Source organism: Octopus sinensis, linkage group LG18, assembly GCF_006345805.1.
Source record: "Octopus sinensis linkage group LG18, ASM634580v1, whole genome shotgun sequence".
NCBI classification, from domain to species: domain Eukaryota; kingdom Metazoa; phylum Mollusca; class Cephalopoda; order Octopoda; family Octopodidae; genus Octopus; species Octopus sinensis.
This window is the reverse complement of record NC_043014.1, coordinates 13,314,158-13,336,451: the sequence shown is the minus strand read 5'-3', so window position 1 is coordinate 13,336,451 and position 22,294 is coordinate 13,314,158. Positions and strand designations below refer to the sequence as shown.

General features: G+C 38.6%; 1 protein-coding gene across 1 annotated transcript in view; it reads right to left on the bottom strand.

Moving 5' to 3' along the window:
• LOC115221784 (molybdate-anion transporter) overlaps window positions 1-22,294 on the bottom strand; it is a 52,264-nt gene that overhangs the window by 28,298 nt on the left and 1,672 nt on the right. The window contains exons 2-6 of the mRNA XM_029792012.2: window positions 14,999-15,143; window positions 11,982-12,042; window positions 6,486-6,593; window positions 3,655-3,773; window positions 520-656 (exon numbers count right to left, since the gene is read on the bottom strand). Coding sequence (XP_029647872.1) covers window positions 520-656; window positions 3,655-3,773; window positions 6,486-6,593; window positions 11,982-12,042; window positions 14,999-15,143 — 570 coding nt within the window. The remainder of the gene's footprint in view (window positions 1-519; window positions 657-3,654; window positions 3,774-6,485; window positions 6,594-11,981; window positions 12,043-14,998; window positions 15,144-22,294) is intronic.

Sequence of the window (22,294 nt, the reverse complement as noted above, 5' to 3'; positions counted from 1 at the left end):
ACATCAACATCAAAAAATCAAATGGAAATTGTAGTTGCGATACCCGTGCCGGTGACATGTTAAAAGCACCATCCGTACGTGGCTGATGCCAGTGTCACCTTGACTGGCTTCCATGCCGGTGGCACGTAAAAAGTACCCACTACACTTACGGAGTGGTTGGCATTAGGAAAGGCATCCAGCCGTAGAAACATTGTCAGATCAGACTGGAGCCTGGTGCAGCCTCCTGGCTTCCCAGACCACGGTCAAACCATCCAACCCATACTAGCATGGAAAATGGACGTTAAATGGTGATGATGATGATGGTGATGAGATATATATATATATATATATGAAGGGCTTCTTTCAGTTTTCGTCTACCAAATCTACTCACAAGGCTTTGGTTGGCCCGAGCCTATAGTACAAGACACTTGCCCAAGGTGCCACGCAGTGGGACTGAACCTGGAATGTAGAGAGCATTCTTTCCAGTGGAACACAAATTTGAACTTTGAAGGGGATTCAAGAAGAAAGTTTAATACCTACCACTTTTGATTAATTGAAAGGCATTTCCTAGTGACAAACAGACAGACGTCTCTTGGCTGCCATAATTCTCTTTCCAGTTCCATGTTATGTAAACAATCATCAAAAAGAACAAACAAGCTGCTATCTCAAATGGAGTCCTGAAGAAGAAAGCACTGGGTTATGGAGGACTACTTTTTGACTGTAATTTAATACTGATTACTATAACAGCTGAAGTTGTTGTTGCTGTTGCCACCATTACAGCCACCATCACCACCACTACCACAACAGCAACAGCAACAACAACAGCAGCAGCAAAAACAACAACAACAACAACAACAACAGCAGCAAAAACAACAACAACAACAACAGCAGCAGCAGCAGCAAAAACAACAACAACAGCAGCAAAAACAACAACAACAACAACAACAACAACAGCAGCAAAAACAACAACAACAACAACAACAACAACAGCAGCAAAAACAACAACAACAACAGCAGAAACAACAGCAGCAAAAACAACAACAACAACAGCAGCAGCAAAAACAACAACAACAGCAAAAACAACAACAACAAAAACAACAACAGCAGCAGCAAAAACAACAACAACAGCAGCAGCAAAAACAACAACAACAACAGCAGCAGCAAAAACAACAACAACCACAGCAGCAGCAAAAACAACAACAACAACAGCAGCAGCAGCAGCAAAAACAACAACAACCACAGCAGCAGCAGCAGAAGCAATGACCACAGCAGCAGCAGTAGAAGCAAAACAGCAGCAACAACAACAACAGCAGCAGTAGCAACAACAAGAACAACAAAAGCAACAACAGCAATAACAACAGGTGCAGCAATAACAGAAACAGAAGCAAAACAACAACAACAACTAAAGCAGCAGTAGCAACAACAAGAACAGTAAAGTAATAACAACAACAATAGCAGTATCAGCAGCAACAATAACAGGCAGTGCCCCAGCATGGCCACGGTCTAATGACTGAAACAAGTAAAAGTTAAAAGAATATATATATATGTAGAAGGTAGATATATATAGAAAATCCTATTTAACCTCTTATGCTATCAAAAAATATAACAACCACACATACACACACACATACATACATACATTCATACATACACATATATATATATACATACATACATATATATATATATATATATATATATATATATATATACATATATATATATATATATATATATATATATATATATATATATATACATATATATATATATATATATATATATATATATATATATATATATATATATATATATATATATATATATATATATATATATATATATATATATATAAGTAGTTGAATGAATTATCCTAGTATGGATAATTCGGTTAACCGATACCCGGGTAGCAAATTCACGTCAGAAAAACACGGTTGAAGCTACATGCCAAGGGCAGAGATCACGTGCTTTCATGTGGAAATTTGTGTGTTTTTTTTAATACAAATAAATGAAAGAATGGAGTTGAACGACGATTTAACAAAATTCCTTTATTCTCGACATATGTTTCGAAGACTGCATATTCCTAATTTCGAAGGAATAACGGGTGCATTATGCCGCCTTCTCATCAGGAAAGACAAGGAACTTATGTCAGCATCATGATGAACAAAAACTTTTAGATGAACAAAAACTTTTAGTTTTTGTTCATCATGATGCTGACATAAGTTCCTTGTCTTTCCTGATGAGAAGGCGGCATAATGCACCCCTTATTCCTTCGAAATTAGGAATATGCAGTCTTCGAAACATATGTCGAGAATAAAGGAATTTTGTTAAATCATCGTTCAACTCCATTCTTTCATATATATATATATATATATATATATATATATATATATATATAGCATTTTTTTTGGTGGCCCGATAACTGAAGAGATGCTAGCGTGGGATTCTGCCCCGACATCTGAAACTCAGAGTTTTATCATGGCTACCAAATAATTGTCACATATTATATTTACAGATAAATCCCTCTATTTATATAATATTGAAGTCTCTTTCATTCTTTTGTTGTCTTGCCATTTCTATCAATATATATATAAATATTTATATATTTGATATTTACCACATGAATGATGATGAAAAAATGAGGAAGATATGGTATATAGTTTTTTTGTGCAGGGGTTCCTTGAGACATCTAAATTATTTTAAGAGTTATGCAAGGGTAAAAAAGGGTTAAAGGAACACTGCTCTAACCACTAGGCCACCTATTTTCTGTAATAAACCAATCTGGTATTGAAAAGTCCTTATTGATGAAATGTTTGTCAATGAAACATTTTTTTTCTACCAAAAAAAATAAAGAAAGAAATCTATCTCGCACACTCCTTGTTTTGGGAATAATCCTTTCTTTTGATTCAGGCATAAGACCAATCTTTAGTTGAGGATGAATTGACGCAGTTTAAAACTTGTACAAGTTTCACTGATTCTCGAACGGTAGAAAGCAAAATTTATGTCAATGCGTGCAGTGAGTTTTAAATCAGGATGTAAAGAGATGAAACTGAAATGCTGGGAGTCCTGATGCTATACCTATTTCTTTATTACTCACAAGGGGCTAAACATAGAGGGGACAAACAAGGACAGACATAGGTATTAAGTCGATTACATCGACCCCAGTGCGTAACTGGTGCTTAATTTATCGACCTCGAAAGGATGAAAGGCAAAGTCGACCTCGGCGGAATTTGAACTCACAACGTAACGCAGACGAAATACCGCTAAGCATTTCGCCCGGTGTGCTAACGTTTCTGCCAGCTCGCCGCCATACTATTTCTGCCAACATGTTTACCTTGATTTTTGTGATTCTAAGGGTTTTAGAGTTTCTCAGAGTGAAAATTCTAAGGTTCTTACAATTTGGAATGCCATTAGGCTAAAGTTGTGTGGACCATAAGTACTTTTCTTAAATAAAAACATCTGAAAGGGCATCCAGCTGTAGAAATTGAGCCAAAACACACTATGGAGTCGGGTTCGGCTCCGGGTATTGTTAGTTCTTGCCAAACCATCCAACCAATGCCAACTTGAAGAATAAATGTTAAACGATGATGATGATGATGATGATGATAATGATGATGATGATGATGATGATGATGATGATGTATCCATTTCAAAAAATCAGCAATTTCCACTTACGTATAACCGAAAGCATCTACAGAAAGTTGTGCAACCAGACCCATGAGGATGGCAACAATTGAATTACAAAGGACACTTGTACTGAAGATGTTTCCCAGGAGGCTTTTGTCAATATTTTGCTGCAAATATAAGTGTAAAAATTCTAGTACATGTGGAAGAAAAATAACAAAACAAAACAAAACAAAACAAAAGAGTGTAGTCATAAACATATATATTTCTTTACTACCCACAAAGGGCTAAACACAGAGGGGACAAACATAAACATATAAACATGAGCAAATGTATCATCAGGGCCAGTGCAGTGATTCTTGGTTATCAGGATATGTGGACGGATGCTGTATTGATTGATAATCTGATTAATTACTGTGCCTTTGCCACCTCTGCTGCTGCTACTGTCATCATCAGATAGGTTCTTATTTCTTTACTACCCACAAGGGGCCAAATACAGAGAGGACAAACAAGGACAGACAAACGGATTAAGTCGATTATATCGACCACAGTGCGTAGTTGGTACTTATTTAATCGACCCCGAAAGGATGAAAGGCAAAGTCGACCTCGGCGGAATTTGAACTCAGAACGTAGAGGCAGACGAAATACCTATTTCTTTACTGCCCACAAGGGGCTAAACACAGAGAGGACAAACAAGGACAGACAAACGGATTAAGTCGATTATATCAACCACAGTGCGTAGCTGGTACTTATTTAATTGACCCCGAAAGGATGAAAGGCAAAGTCGACCTCGGCGGAATTTGAACTCAGAACGTAAAGACGGACGAAATACCGCAAAGCATTTTGTCCGGCGTGCTAATGATTCTGCCAGCTCGACGCCTTTATCCTCATCAGCTAGATTCTGATAAGCAGCAGGGTTGCACTGTGTCAGCTTTAGCATATTTTCTATGGTTGGATGCCGCTCCTAGTGCCAACTGTCTATGAGCGCTGGGTACTTTTTTTGGTGGGGTCACCAGCACTAGTGAGGTGGTCGAGCAAAGTTTCAAGACGGAAAAAAATTGGAAAGAGAAAAGCCCCACCAGGACTAAGCGTGTGTGTGTGTGGGGGAGGGGTATTAGGAAAAGGAAGGTGGTTTTAATCCATATGCTGAGAGGTTAAAGCAGTGGTTTTCAAAGGAAAACGAATAATATTATACTCAGACAATTGCAGTGTGGAAGGTGTTTGTAAGCCATTTAAGAAACACACAAAAGCCGTTCAATTTACTTCAACATTTAAGTTTAATTTGTCAAAATATTTTCGTCGCTAAAATCCGTGACCTGTTCACAGACAAAAATCCGTGCTGCGACGAAAATATTTTGACAAATTAAACTTAAATGTTGAAGTGAATCGAACGGCTTTTGTGTGTTTCTTAAATGGCTTACAAACACCTTCCACGCTGCAATTGTTTTCGTTCCAGCACACGATCTCAGATCAAATCACTTGCTATGCGAGTACATCTCCGTAATTATACTCAGAATATAACTTTATAAAATGAATGAACTGAATATTGCAACAATTCGAAATTGAAGAGCTAAGTGGTGGATTGTCATTTCAATTTTCCCACAATGCAGAAAGGAATTGCTAAAGTGAAAAGAATAGTCCATCCACAACAATGAGTCATTGCATATCTACGTCACATGGTAGAGTCTATAATGTGTTTTCTCCCAGATGAACTGACATAAGCTTAAATAATCAAAGAGTGGGGACATGAAAAAACGTCACATGATTGAATCATGTCCAGAGATTGGATAACAATAAACAATGTTTTATATCAAGACAACTGGGATTGTCCCAGTCCACATGACCCTTGGGAGGTTGTGTGAGATTTTACTGTTAAAACTTATCTGCAATAAATTGGTTTTATTTCTACAATATACAAAATATTTGACAATTTTTTTAATGCAATTCCTAATAGTATTTAATTATGAAAATATAATATGATTTTTTTTAAACATTGAATAGGTATAAGAGTCATGTAGAATAAAATAGAAATCAAAGGGGTCCATAGGCAAAAAATGGTTGAGAGTCACTGGGTTAAAGTATGATAGAAGGAAAAAACTACCTCGTTTGGCAACAGGTGAGGGTTGGCGTCAGGAAGGGCATCCGGTCATAGAAAGCTTGCTACATGCTTAGCGCTGTGCATATGTACATACATTTTGTAGGCACGGGCATGGCTGTGGAAGACCTATGCTATATACTACATAAGCTTGTGTAAAAGAAAATATGGTAATATTTGGGGCAGGGTTAAGGTGGCCAACTGGCAGAATTGTTGGGATGCCAGGCAAAATGCTAAGTGGCATTTTGTTCATCTTCCTGTTCTGAGTTCAAATTCTGCTGAGATCGACTTTGCCTTTCATCCTTTTGGGGGTCAGTAAAATAAGTACCAGTTGAGTACTGAGGTAGATGTAATCGACTTACCCCCTCCCCTGATGTTGCTGACCTTGTGCTAAAATTTGAACTCAATATTTTGCTTAGAGTTCTACCAATTTTTCCATCTCCACTACCACCACCACTGTCACTGCCTTCATCATTCCCATAGAGAAACTGGTCTGAATATAGACAAGAAAACTGTAGTAAAGCTGCATGATAGTGGTGTCAGCCATGGCATGAAGACCATCATGTAACTTGTTTGACATTGTGTTTTTATTCCTATGAATTCAGTGTGCATATGCACATTGCTTCTTCATACTTCCCTTTCCAGTTCCTACCCAAAACTGTTTACAGATCACAACCATCTCATGAATGTGCGTTTGTGAGGAATGCTTCCTCCTTTGAGGGTTGTGAAAAATGTGAAAGCAGAAAGACTTGGAGGAGAGAGAGTAAAAGTGTGGTAGAATACTTACTCTGTTGAAATCATGGATGAGCCAAGATTCAAAGGCACTGAAGAGAATGCATGTAGAAACACCTCCAAGAATACAGCCAACAGCCAAGACAAAAAAATTATTGTAATGCTGGAAATATGATAAAGAGTTAAGCAATAACAACAACTAGAAATAAATGAACGAATACATAAATATATAAAAAATTTTGTTATATTTCATCATATATAATGCATGATATTATGTCTGTTTTTTTAACATATATACATGTATTATATATATATATATATATATATATATATATATAACGGGAAGCTTTATGAAAATAAACAAAAGACGAAGGCAGGTGGAAAACAAACGAACAATTGTATTAGTATGGCGCTCAGGAAATATAAATAAAACAAGTCTTTAACGTTTATATATATATATGGTTGAAATTTATAGAAAGACAAAAGACGAAGACAGGTGTATGAACAACAAACAAGTGTATTAGTTTGATGCTTGGGATATATATATATATATACATACACACAATAATAATAATAATAATTATTATTATTATTATCATTATTATTATTATTATCATTATCATTATTATTATTATTATTACTCACGTGTGTGTGTGCACACACAACTGAGTGGACAAACAAAAGAAGGCACTCAACCAATTTCTTGGGAGTTACATGTATGGATCAAAACAGTTTAATTCAAATTTTGTTGGTACTCATGAGTTTCAAGCACAATGCTAATCATCAGCCATTTTGAATTTGAATAACAGAAGTTGATTTGTTATTACCCTAAAGTGGATTGTGATTGGTTGAGGAAAGTCATGTGGTGTCATGGTTTGATGTTGGTATATGGGTAATAGTTAGTTGGAAAATACTGCATGGTGAACAGGAAATTGGCCATGTGGAGGACAGGAAATAGAGTAGAAGTCAGTCAGGTTGTTGGGGCGAAAGTAGGAAGGGGTGGCATGTGCAGGTATATAGGTCTATATGTGGGTGTGCAGACGTGCTCATATAGTTTTTCGCTACTTCCCTGTCTCATTTTCTCTGGAGACTCCATGATCTCCGAGATGAAATACCCAGCATCAAGTGGACTATTGTCGACAGAGTGCCACCATATTCACCCGGTGCACCCAACTGCCAGCTCTACTTCCACGAAAAACTGTCTTGATGCAGTGGTATAAAAGAAGGACTACAGCAAATATTCTGCTCAATACCACAAATTTGCTTCTCAGTTGTTTGACCATAACCAGTTGAGAATGTCTCTTAGTGACTGACGATATGTGCATCTCTGATCACAAGCAGAAGTAGTGGGGGAGCATCATAGCCATATGTTGAAAGGAATTCTTGGAGGTTTGGATAATTCACCTTTGGAAACATGGGTGGTTTGTTCAACATCCTTAAACAATCCTTATTCAGGGATCTTTTGAGCGGAATGGGCTACTCGACCAGAAGAATATTCTAACTAGGTCCCACCTGCAATGTCATGCGCTGTTTATCTTGATATGAGATCACCATGTTGCGCACACATGGTTGTGATGCAAGTGCTTGGTGTACCCTTATCAGATGGGTAGTCATGATGGGTATACTGGGCTTCATATATTTTACCCCAGTGTCACTTTGATGGTATACACTGCCCTCATCATCATCATCATCATCATCACCATTTAACGTCTGCTTTCCATGCTGGCATGGGTTGGACGGTTCAACTGGGGTCTGGGAAGCCAGAAGGCTGCACCAGGCCCAGTCTGATCTGACAGTGTTTCTACAGCTGTATGCCCTTCCTAACGCCAACCACTCACTAATAATTGACATAGGATCAAAGAGAAAGGAGAAAAACTGAGCAGCTATGATGATTGTGGGAAATACGAAGGTTGTGGTTAAAGAAGGGAGTAGACATGATACCAACAGTAATTGGTGCACTTGGAAGTTTCAGCACCCAATGACCAACATGGTTCAAAACCTTTGGCACAAATGTAAAGACAGAACACCTACAAAAATCAGCATTGCTTGGAACTGCAGGAATTCTTCACAGGGTTCTTGAAGCATGACCAGTAAACAACTTAGTCTGCTGGTTGTAGACAGCTGACACTTTCCATCATACCCAGCAAAATAAACTGTGAGTCTTCATCAAATAATAATAATAATAACAATGATCCTTTCTACTATAAGCACAAGACCTGAAATTTTGGAGGAGGGTGCTAGTCAATTGTATTGACCTCACTGTTCAACTGTTTCTTATTTTATTGATCCCAAAAGGATGAAAGGCAAAGTCAATCTCAGTGGAAATTGTACCCAAAATATAAAAATAAATGAAATACTGCTCAGCATTTTGTTCAGCATGCTTAATGATTCTGCCAGCTTGTTGCCTACATTATCTCCATAAAGACAAAGTTATTTCTTTATTATTTTCAAAATTAAATTGCTAAAAAGGCAGTGCATTTCTACAGAATGATCTTTTCAGGTGCTATTACAAATTTGGAAATTTTAAAATTACCATTAAAGACCTATGTAATTTACATAGGTGATTTTCAGGATAAAATTTGTTAAAGAAATCTTCTACTCATGTAAACTTCACACCTAAAAATTTTCAGAATTCTTGATATGGCCAGGGGTAAAAGTTTTCAATTTAGTTGTATTTAGCATAATTTCACTTACTTATGATTAGATTTTATTACATTTTCATTAAATAAAAATAATTTCTGTTTAACAGGTCTCACATTGAAAGCTATTGAACTACAAAGTGTTTGTGTTGTTTATAATAAACTTTATTTTACATTTCTTGCCCACAAGAGATTATGTTCGATCTTTAGCATACTTCTCAAATCATGATCACAGGAAAAGATGTTGATAAGAATTATCAACAAAAACATCATCATCATCATCATCATCATTTAACGTCCGCTTTCCATGCTAGCATGGGTTGGACGGTTCAACTGGGGTCTGGGGAGCCCGAAGGCTGCACCAGGCCAGTCAGATCTGGCAGTGTTTCTACAGCTGGATGCCCTTCCTAACGCCAACCACTCCGAGAGTGTAGTGGGTGATTTTATGTGCCACCGACACAGGTGCCAGATGAGGCTGGCGAACGGCCACGCTCGGATGGTGTTTTTTATGTGCCACCGACACAGGTGCCAGATGAGGCTGGCAAACGGCCACGATCGGATGGTGTTTGTTACGTGCCCACAGCACTGAGGCCAGTCGATGCGGTACTGGCTACGGCCACGTTCGGATGGTTTTCTTGTGTGCCACCGGCAAAGCTGATAAATATGTACAGGAGTTGCAAATTAAGTTTAATTACCAATAAACATCAGCTTGGATGACACTTTACTCAACCAAGTAAAATATGGCCCAGATTGTGATTACCAGCATGAATGTCAGACTTCAAAAAGTAGTTAACCATTTAATGGTTTTAGTAAATTTATACAGAAAAAGTAAGCATTATACCATCCAGCACAAATAAAAGTCAACTTCATTATAGTTAAGCCATTATTGTTTCTGCAAAAACCTATTCTGACACTAAATGAGTCAACTTCTGGTATGAATGTTTACATTTTGTATATCTTTTTTCAACAAATCAAATTTCTAAAAAGATTCTGGAAACGATTTACTCATGTAATTTATGCACCCCTAAAGTTTATTTTTATTTTTGTGAAAAAAATGTGTAAATTACATGGGTTTTTATGGTAAGGGAAAATTTTCATATTTCGTATATTGATGTAATTTTTCACACTGTATCCAAATTTTGGATTCATTTATTCTCAGAAAAAATTTAGTAAAATGTTACAAAGATTTGTAGCGGATTCTCTCTCTCTCTCTCTGTTATATATACATAAGTACAGACATAGCAGATAACAACTAGCATTCAGCTGCTTGGACCCTGTGTGTCCACTACTCTGTTTGGTTGGTATTGGTGCAGTTTGTCTCTTGCTCTATTGCATGCCAATATGCAACCCAACCAATCGCAGCCTTCTGATAAGGTCATGTGAGACAGTCTCTTCTAAACCTCTGTTTGCACCGGCTGGTCCCTATAAAAAGCTAGTTTCAACACCATATTTTGTCTTTTGGTTCTGGACCGTCTAAGGTCTAACCACTGACCACGGAGCACACATGACATGTGCCTGAATTGGCTCTGCTTCTTCGCCTCAACTTCTTGTTACAGCACTTCAACTATTGTGTACCTTACTATGAACTGGTATTTATCTTCCTTGTGTCTGAACATTCTTCTAACGTCCTGTTATAGACTCTTTCAGTGCTCTGTATTTTTATGCACACACATACACATTATGTATATATAACAGCCTGTCTGTTGTTATTATTATTATGTACTTATGATGCACACACAAACACACATATTAACCTATCAATTAAATCTTCTCTTAACATCCTACCAGATGTGTCGTCTCTTTTCCTTCTGGACTTGTACTCATTTATTCTTTTTGCCTTTATTGTAATCGACCGTGCTATGTATTAAAGGAGCGATTCATCATCACCTCTCCTTTGCACGGTCGTTCTACAGATTCAATGTTTTATCATTTTTAGTCCAATCAGCATACAGGAATCAGAAGCTGGCATTTTCTGCGTGATAGCTGTCTGTTCACAAAATGACAGTGAGAAATAACACAGGTGGCATAAATTACCACTTGTTGAAATTTATGGTGGTGGTGGTGGTGGTTGTGATGGTGTAACCATCACAGTCACACAAGTACAACATCCGTGTTACAATGGGGCAGGCTACAGCTTTACTTGTTACTATGGAAACAAACATCAATGTGAAATTCATGGTCATGTGTATAAGGTGGCATTTGATTGGATAAATTTTTCAAAATTTGCAAACTTTAAGAGCTATTAACTTTATTATCTATTAATTTATGCCGATAAATGAATTTCATTTCATAATTAACATAAATTGATATAACCAACTTTGAAAACACTTGGAACAAAATTGGGAAAATATGAAATCTGTGACAGCAACTGAAGATACCAATGGAAGTATGATAATGGCAGAAGCAAATTAATCAAGAGGATCAATGAATAAAATTATCAACTAATGAATAATAATTATTAAAATTATTAATAAAATTATAAACCATCTTACTAACAATAACTCTGAGCACCTTTTCAAACTCCACCTGTCTAACACCCGTGGACATGTTTACAAAATCAAAAAACAGCACAGCTCCCATGACTTTCGGAAACATTTTTTCACGCTAAGAGTTGCTGAAGAATGGAACAAACTGCCAGCATCAGTTGTTAGTTATCGGAGCACTGCATCCTTCGAAACTTCCTGAGATTCGCCAACACTACACCTGATTTTCTCCCCTCCATACACACACAAGCATGTCTCTGACTCATACACTGTTCACTTCCCAGACATTTGTACATTACTGCATATGCTTTATACGCACTTTTGACAAGTTGTGGTGCACCTGGGCACTGTATACAATAATTTCATTATTATTATTATTATTATTAATATTTAAAAAAGAAACAACTTTTCAGCCTTCTATAAACTTACTTTTGTTATACAACAGATGGTGTAGAAAATTCCATACAGTATACAATTAAATTTACGGCCACTGGAAAAATAAAATAAAACATAGAGAGTGTATTAATTACTGAATTAACTATTGTTAGGCCAATTTGTCATAAAGAATTTATTGCATATGATGTGGGTACAGGAGTGGCTGTGTGGTTAAGAAGTTTGTTTTGTAACCATGGTGTTTTGGGTTCTGAGATAACCCCAGTTGTCTTGACACAAAACATTCATCATCATCATCATTGTTTAACGTCCGCTTTCCATGCTAGCATGGGTTGGACGATTTGACTGAGGACTGGCGAACCAGATGGCTGTACCAGGCTCCAGTCTTAATCTGGCAGAGTTTCTACAGCTGGATGCCCTTCCTAACGCCAACCACTCTGAGAGTGTAGTGGGTGCTTTTATGTGCCACCGGCACTAGGGCCAGTCAGGCGGTACTGGCAACGGCCACGCTCAAATGGTGCTTTTTATGTGCCACCTGCACAGGAGCAAGTCCAGCAACACTGGCAACGACCTTGCTTGATCCAATCCATGGACATGATTATTGATTATTGATTATTTAAGCATATGTTGATTCGTCCAGAAAAAAACACACGGTCACTACAAGGTGACATAGATATACATTGACTCATTGTTGTGGATTGAGTCTTTTTCTCACCTGCGCACACAGTGGTACAGATGATTAATTCTGCATCATGGAAAAATTGAAGTTACAATTCACCACTTTACACATCAGCTTTGAATTGGTAATATTTAATTTGTTCGTTTTATAAAGTTATATTCTGAGTACAATAAGTAGATCAGGCTGAAAATGTCGCTGGAGGCTAGGATCACCAAGCATAGATTGGCATATTTTGGTCATACTAGGCGGAGAAAATCCCTGGAGAAGGACATCATGCTCAGAATGGTCAGTGGCAAGAGAGGAAGAGGCCGACCAAGAACCCGCTGGCTTGACACCATCAAGAGTGATACCGGAATGGACATAGCCAATCTGAAAGAAGCGGCCCAGGATAGAACTGACTGGAGGACACTAATCCATCAAGTAACCGAGAGTCGACTTCGACTGAGCGGATAGATAGATAGACAATGTTATTTAAAAAAATTTTTTTAAAATTTTATCTAGTTTCAGCTCACGAGCTGTGGCCATGCTGGGGCACAGCCATGTTATATTTGTCTTATATTTGTTATATTTGTCTTACTTTATGACATTATTGGGCGATGAGGATGAGATCAGCATTAATTTCCATTTTTGCACTTTGCCAAATAATGTTATACAGTATTAAGGTGCTCCACTGTGCAAATATCTTCTACTATGGCCTCTTCCAGCAGACCAATACTTTGTCAGTAAATTTTGTATATGGAAACTGTGTGGAAACCTGTTGTATATACATGTATGTGTGTGTATGTGTGTGTGTGTGTGTGTGTGTGTGTGTGTGTGTGTGTGTGTGTTACTCTACTGTTCGACAACTAATGTTGATTTGCTGATGTCCTCATAACTTAGTTTTTTGGCAAAAAGAGACTGATAGAATAAGTACCAGGCTTGGAATAAGTACTGAGGTTAATTTGACTGGACTTGTCAAAGTGGTGCCCTACCATGGCCACCGTCCATAGATTGAAACAAGTACAAGATATAAGATGTGTGTGTGTGTGTGTGTGTGGGTGTGTGTGCGTGCGTGCCTGTCTGTGTGGGTGTGTGTGCATGTGCATGCATGCCTGTGTGTGTCTGTATGTATGTATATGCATGTGTGTGTTTGTCTTTGTGCTGATTGCTTGACGAGTGATGTTGATTCGTTGATGCTGCTGTGACCTAGCAGTTTGGCCAAAGTGACCATTTAAAACAAAAAAAGGGGTAAATTTGATTGGTTATTTTGTCCAATGTAATGCTTTTTTTTTTATTCGCATTGTTTTTAATTAGTCATGCAGTGATTTTCTTTTTGCTTCAGTCTACAGAACTGGCAAAAATGAGTCGCATCTGTAATTCAAAGGGCCAGCCTTGTCACATCCTGTGTCTCTCAGAACTACAATAAGTACCGTAAATCCTTGAGTATAGTCCGCCCTTGAGTATAATAATACGCAAGGAATTTTTAGGGGGCTGTACCTCTGAAAAACCTAAACATTGTGTATAATACGCACCCCTTCTCTAACTTGAGTCAAGGAGGTCTATATAACGTCCTTGGCTTGTAAAAATATATACGGTAACGTCCTTTATTATTATTGTATCTATAGCATAATGCAAACGTGTAGCATTTTTGTGCATTTTGTTTGCAGAAAATAATGAAATAACAGTAATAACGTTTAATAAATGTTGCTTACTGAAAGTTATGGATGATTCTTTTAAGACTTCATTGCTTTCAGGCTTAGCTTAAGGTATTTTCGTGTCCGGCATCACAAAATGCGTCTGAATAAATATTGCCGGACAACAAATAGACTCGGACATTGCTTAGAAAATATTTTTCATTTTTAACCTCGTATATAGTATGCACTAGGGATTTTGACCTTTAAATTTTGGGAAAAAAATGCGGATTATACTCAAGGATTTACAGTATATGTGCGTCTGTGAAGTGCTCAGTCACATGCATATTAATTTTGTGAACAGGCTGTTCCATTGATCAATTCAACAGGAACCCTTGTTGTTGCAACCAATAAAAGTTCTTTAAGCCTGTATAGGCAGAAGTCTGGAGGGAAGGTGGGACAGCAAACTTAAGGGTTACCCATGGGTGGCAAACACTGTAGCTGTGCAACTGTGAATTGGTGGGTCAAGATTTGTTTTGGTGAATAGTAGGAAACATGGAATTTTTAAGGATACCATCATAAGCACAAGTGAAGCTGAGTGGTTAAGTAGCTTAATTTGCAACCAAGGGATGATCAAGGCCGGAATGCTTTTGACCATAATTTTTCTCAGTCATGGCTGACTTTAGAAATAAACAACAAAAACAACAACAAAACAATAACAACGGTGGGAACATTAATGATGATGGTAAAAGTTGGGTACTCACAGCTTATCTGCAAAAGTTCCAATTGCAGTCCCAAATATCAAAGCAGAACTAAATCCCACTACAAACAGGAGTTCAATTTGGTGTTTTGAGAAATTGTAAGAGTTATAAAGAGTATAGAGATGGGGGCCCTGGAGCCAGTCACCAGCTATAAAAGAAAAGAAAGAAAAACAAAACAAATGAAAAAAAAACAAATTACTTCTGTTGATTAAAAAAAACAATATCCTTTTGCTGATTCAAATACATAAAGGCACTAGAGCCAATCATCATCTTTATCATCATCATCACCAATCCCTAGACATTACTGTCTTGAGTCTTAGGGCTTGCAGGAACGGTTACACAATTTCCATGGTGTACGAGGGGGTACTCAAAAGTAACCGGAAATGTTCTCTGTGGGACAAGGCCATTGTAGTTTAGGTTTCTGTTGGTAGAAGCCACTTGATGCAACCCTTGAGTATCATCCTGCTGACCAGCAGTGTCAGGTGAAGTTGTACTGCCACGTGAGGCATTTTTGCTTTGCAGTTTTTCTCCCTGTTCGCCGATTTTTGGCAATAGCTGAAACAAAGGAACAGCGTACTTCTGTGAAATTCTGTTTTCTGCTGGGGGAAAATGGTGGCCAAAACAGTTGTCATTCAGCTTACAAGGCCATTGCCATGAGCAAAACACGAGTTTACAAGTGGTTTTCATGCTTTAAGAATGGTCACTTGTTGGTTAAAGACCAACCTCATTCAGGACAACTGTTGACCTCTCAAACGAATGAAAACATCACGAAAATTCATTAATTGGTCTTGGAGGACCCTCACCGAACAATTGATGAACTTGTTGATATGACTAGTGCATCCTGGAACTTCTACCAACTAATTTTGAGTGAGAAATTGCGAATGAAAGAATTGCCACAAAATTTGTGCCTCGCTTGCTCAGGGAAGATAAAAAATAATCACTTCTGAATGCATGTCGTGAACTGAAAGAACAGTTGGAAGTCAATCTGGACCTTTTTCATGCTAAGAGTTACTGAAGCATGGAACAAACTGCCGGAATCAGTTGTTAGTTGTCGGAGCACTGCATCCTTCAAAACTTCCATGCTTCCTGAGATTTGCCAACTCTACACCTGATTTTCTCCCCTCCATACACACGCAAGCATGTCTCTGACTCATACACTGTTCACTTCCCAGACATTTGTACATTGCTGCATCACTGGTGACAATAGCTGGTGCTACAGAATTTGCAGATGTAAAAGAGGTGAAGAAAAAACCATGGAGGCATCAAAAGGTATCACTTTGCAAGAGTTCCAGCACTGCTTCCAACATTTGAAAATGCATCTGGACTAATGCATTGCTTCAAATGGAGAATAATTTAAAGGTGATAAAAGTGTAAACATGTAAAACTAAATGAATAAATTTATATATTTGTTGTGCAAAATTTTTTATGTGAAGTCGTGTGTTGAAACAGATATTGTTATATTTCAGAATGGTCATTTTGCCAGTTTACCCAATAAAAACACACACACTATATATTTGGTGTTATTTTGCTTCAGTGTTATTTATTTTTTACATTAATCTTAATCTTATTTTGGCCAGACACACACACACTAAATAAACATAAACGCACATAGAGATATAAGCATGTGCAAATGAAGACATACAATAGAAATACAAAATGGCTGACAGTTAGTAAGGAGAGACACAAATAAGAAAGAAGAAAACAAAGGACCACTGATGCGGTCACAGGAGTGTGACGAAAGAACTCTGGCCGAAATAAGATTAAGATTAATGTAAAAAATAAATAACACTGAAACAAAATAACACCAAATATATAGTGCGTGTGTTTTTATTGGCTAAACTGGCAAAATAACCATTCCAAAATATAACAATAAATGAATAAAATAATATTGCAAAATTCCAGTTTCTTTTGGGTGTCCCCTTTTATAAGTGAACAAGATGACAACATTGTCCCTGAATAAGATGTCTGTCCATTGCAGTGTTGCTCATTTAAAACCAAGTGGCCTGGAGCAACATGAAATGAAGTGTTTTTCTCAAGACCACAATGCTTTGCCTGGTCCCTGTCCTTTGAAGTTCAAATGAACCCACTCAAACTTGTACATCTTTCTTCTGGCAGCTAAAGTTAGTTCCCAAACTTTGGCTCTCCCGTTACCAATACTTGGGAATCTGGTAAAGAGGTTGACCAGAACATACACAAATGCACACAGAGACACATACATTCCCTAACACAGCAGACACCCAGACAATAGACTCTTTTTTCCACCCCTTCATACCTACATAAATGCTCCAAAGATTTAAACCAAAACATAGACAAATAACACTCAAATGGACACACAAGTACTTCTGCAAACTTTTCCCACCTCTCTCCTCCAAACAGTATACATATATTACCATTGCATACATTCCAGCTCTACAAGAATACCAAACTAAAAGCACTCATTTCCCATATACACTTTTCTAGAAAATTCTTGTTGCTTTGCAACAGACCCCAGAGGTTTTTTTTTTTGGCATCAAGAGACTAAACTCTTAACTAAACCTTTGCTTGATTTTATTTGTTGTCTTTTTCACAGCAACCACAAACCAGATGGAAAGTAGTTGCCATATATTTTTCATAACTATCTCTGAAGAGCACAGAGTTATATAATTGGGCTGTTGTCTAATACCCTGTTGAACTCCTAATGTAAAACCAATTGATAAATCAGCTGAAATGGATATATAATACACTTCAATAAATATATCCATTCTGTTGACAAATATCCAAGTGCATATTCTGACTTACTGATTCTTATATACGCACAAATACATGCGGAATTTGAGGCATAACTAAAAATGCAATTCGTTAAACCGCTCGTGTTTTTGACGCTCGGGTCGATCTAATTAATTGCATTTAAGACAAACCTCTGCTGAAGATTTATAGATGTGTATGTAAGTAAAACTACATATTACATTAGTAGTGAAACAATTTGTTCAGGGTCAATCTATTTATTCGTTATATTTCACTTTCCTTCCGTTAAATGTATGTTAATTCTAGTTGGAAACATCTTTTCTGTGGCTATACTATCGGAGCTATTTTTAGCACTAGAGTTATCCACATAGTGGTTAACTCTCTAATAATTTATGTATAAATTTGTATTTTCTCCGTAGTTTTTTGTGCTAAGCCACTCGGTGTTAAATTAATGGTATTATTAAATTAATATCAATTTTTCACCCTCATTTATAAATAAATATATATATATATATATATATATATACACACATACCATATATTTATTATATATATATATTTATATAATTTAGTTATAAAAATTATTAAGAATCAATTCATATCAACTTCTTAAACATAAGAAATGGCTGGGCATGACCAAATAGTGCTCACACTGAAATGAAACAACATTGAAGACTTCAAGTGTTGGAAGAATTCTGTAGAAATGCAAATACCAAATCCAATTCATAACCACAGATTCAACCTCACTGGTGGGTCCTTAGTGTGGTACAGGTATAAAAAATAAACACAAATGGTATTAAAATTCGTGACAGCTGTTTCGGTTGTATGATGTAATTTTTTGTGAGTACATTAAATAAAAAGCTACCGAAACAAGTGTTATACATTTCAAACATCATTTGTGTTTACTCTTTCTTTCTTTTTTCTTTCTTCTTTTTTTTTGTATGTGTGTATGTATCAGGAGAAAGACACTCCTAGGTGAAGAATGTACCCCCCCCCCCAGCATAGGCTAGTCATTAGTGACTTTAGGCTCGAGGCCAGAAGGATACCAAGAAGCAGACCAATCCAAAAAAAGAAGGATTTGGAAGCTAAAGAACCCTTCACATGGTCAGAGATTTAGGGACATCCTCATCAAGAAATTTGATGAGAGGGAGGAGGAGCTACAGACATTGGACATAGAAGGTAGCTGGAAAGTCTGCGGATGGTGCAAAGTCCCTCCCAGACCTAGAATTACGTAATCATGGAATAGTATGGTAGACAAAGCCATTAGAGCAAAGAAACAGGCCTGGAAAGCCTGTAAGGGTGGGGGTAGCAGGGAACTGTACCAGGTAGCCTAGCCAAAAGGGAGGCTGAGGGGCAGGTATACATAGCCAAGGGCGAAGCAGAAAAGAAGAAGTTTGCCAATGTCCAGCGACATGAGGACCAAAGAACTGAGGTATTTTGGATTGCTAGACAGTGCGTGAGAGAAAATTGTGCTGTCACAGGAGAGAAATGTGTCTGCATGGAGGATGGTGCTCATGCTTTTAATGATTCTGAAAAGAAAGAGGCTTGGAGAAACCATTATGAAAGACTGCTGAATGTGGAGAATGAATGGGAGGAGGAGAGCCTGCCAAATGTTGACCCAGTAGAAGGACCAGCTATCCCAATAGACAGCTCCCTAGTAGATAAAGCAATTAAGGGTATGAAGCCAGGAAAAGCCCCCAGCCCATCTGGTAGTGTGGGCTATGGCCTAGTCACCCGCATTGTAAACCAGGTAGTTCATGATGGAGTCATACCCAATGACTGGTGTAGCAGCACCATAGTCAACTGCTACAAGGGTAAAGGTGATGCTCTAGATAGAAATAACTACAGGGGTATCAAACTGCTGGATCAGGTGATGAAGGTCATGGAGAGGGTCATAACCCATCTCATTAGGGAGAGAGTCTGCTTAGATGAGATGCAGTTCAGTTTTGTGCTGGGTAGAAGCACCACTGATGCCATATCCCTGGTTCGACAACTGCAGGAGAAATACCTAGCTGAAGATAAACCCCTCTACTTAGCTTTTGTGGACTTGGAGAAAGCCTTTGACAGGGTCCCCGATCCCTTATCTGGTGGGCGATGCAGAAAAAGAAGATTGACGAATGGTTAATAAGGGCTGTACAGGCCCTATACAGAGAGGCCATTAGTAAGGTTAGGATTGGCAATGAGTATAGTGAAGAATTCCGGGTAGAAGTAGGGGTCCACCAAGATTCAGCCCCCTTTTATTCAACATAGTCCTCCAGGCAATAACAGAGGAATTCAAGATGGGTTGCCCCTGGGAGCTCCTCTATGCTAATGACCTGGCCCTCATAGCAGAATCACTACCGGAACTAGAAAAGAAATTTTGGGTGTGGAAGCTAGGTTTAGAATCAAAAGGCCTTAGAGTAAATATAGCAAAGACCAAAGTTATAGTAAGCAGAAAGACGAACTCATCACACAACCCCTCAGGTAGGTGGCCCTGCTCGATCTGTAGAAAAGGTGTAGGTAGAAACTCCAAATGATGCACCCAGTGTAAGCTATGGCCGCATAAGAGGTGCAGTAACATCAAAGGAAAATTAACCAAGAAGATAGCTTTCATGTGCAGCAGATGCATGGTGTAATAGACACTACAGATACTCAGAAAACAAATTCCATCACACTCCAGGGGAAGAAACTAGAAGTAGTTGATAGCTTCTGCTACCTAGGTGACCAAGTTAGTAGTGGGGGTGGATGCTCATAGAGTGTTGCCACTAGAATAAGAATAGCCTGGGCAAAGTTTAGAAAGCTTCTACCCCTACTGGTGACAAAGGGTCTATCATTTAGAGTGAAAGGTAGATTGTATGACGCATGTGTGCGAACTGCCATGCTTCACGGTAGTGAAACATGGGCCGTGACTGTGGAGGACATGCACAGGCTCGAAAGAAATGAAGCTAGCATGATCCGCTGGATGTGTAATGTCAGTGTACACACACGACAGAGTGTAAGCACCCTGAGAGAAATGCTGGACATAAGAAGCATCGGATGGAGTGCAAGAGAAAGGTTTGCGCTGGTGTGGTCATGTACTATGAATGGATGAGGAGAGATGTATGAAGACGTGCCACTCCCAAACAGTTGAAGGAATATGGGGTAGAGGTAGACCCAGGAAGACATGGGATTAGGTGGTCAAGCATGACCTTCGAACGTTGGGTCTCACAGAGGCAATGATGAAAGACCTAGACCCCTGGAGATATGCTATGACTGTGAAGACCTGACAAATAAAGTTAGTTCATGGCTGTATCCTACACCAGCTTCGCACAATCAGCCCCAGCCCACTCAAAGTACTTTTTATCACAGGACGGCCTGCTGTGCTTACCTTGGATCGTGGGGTGACCTGCTGTGCTTGAGGAGAACTACTGAGTCAAGTACGTCAACATCAAAATAAAAATCAAATGGAAATTGTAGTTGTGATACCCGTGCCAGTGACATGTAAGAAGCACCATCTGAATGTGGCCGATGCCAACGCCACCATGACTGGCTTCCGTGCCAGTAGCACGTAAAAAGCACCAACCGATTGTGGCTGTTGCCGGCGTCTTCTGGCTCCTGTGCTAGTGGCACATAAAAAGTACCCACTACACCCACGAAGTGGTTGGTATTAGGAAGGGGATCCAGCTGTAGAAACACTGCCAGATCAGGCTGGAGCCTGGTGCAGCTTCCTGGCTTCCCAGACCCCGGTCGAACTGTTCAACCCATGCTAGCATGGAAAACGGACGTTAAACGATGATGATGATGATGATATGGGCAAAACTAGTAATTTATCACCAGAAAAGAGACAAGGTTCTTCCGTTAGAATTTCAACATAAACAGGGTATTTGTGCATATTTGTATGTGTCCTCAGGCAAGCAAGAATACCAAGCATGTTTGCACTCCTCACACAAAGACGTATGAGATGGCTTGGGCATGTTAACCGTATGAAAGATGGCAGAATCCCCAAGGACATACTCTACGGAGAGCTTGCTAGGGGTACTAGGTCTGTGGGTAGACCGCTCTTACGTTACAAGGATGTTTGCAAAAGGGACATGAAGGCCTGCAACATCAATATTAGCGGTTGGGAGGCAGTTGCCGGCAACCGTGGAGACTGGCGACGTACCGTAAGAGAGGGAATACAAAGGAGTGACAGAGAGAGAGAGGAGAAATGGAAAGACAAGAAAAGGCGTCAACAAGAAACTATGGCATTACAACCAGCCAGGAACAGTCTTCGCTACATTTGCGGTACCTGCCAGAGGGAGTGTTTGTCCAGGATAGGACTACACAGCCACAGCAGGAAATGTATCAGGACATGAAATGTAAAAGCCGGACTAGACTACTTTATGCGCAACTCCATTGTCTCCCGAGACAAAAAGGATGCCAACCAACCAAGTGTGTATGTGTGCAGTATTTGGGGCCAGTGCATATGCAGACTTGTATGTTTTGCTTTTTGTTAGTATGTATGTCTCTTCTCTTTTTTAATTATTATAAATCTTCCACTGAGGAGGGAGCCAGTTTCTAACAAAGTTACAAGGCTCCATTTTTGGGATATAGTTAACACAGACAATTGATGTGTGT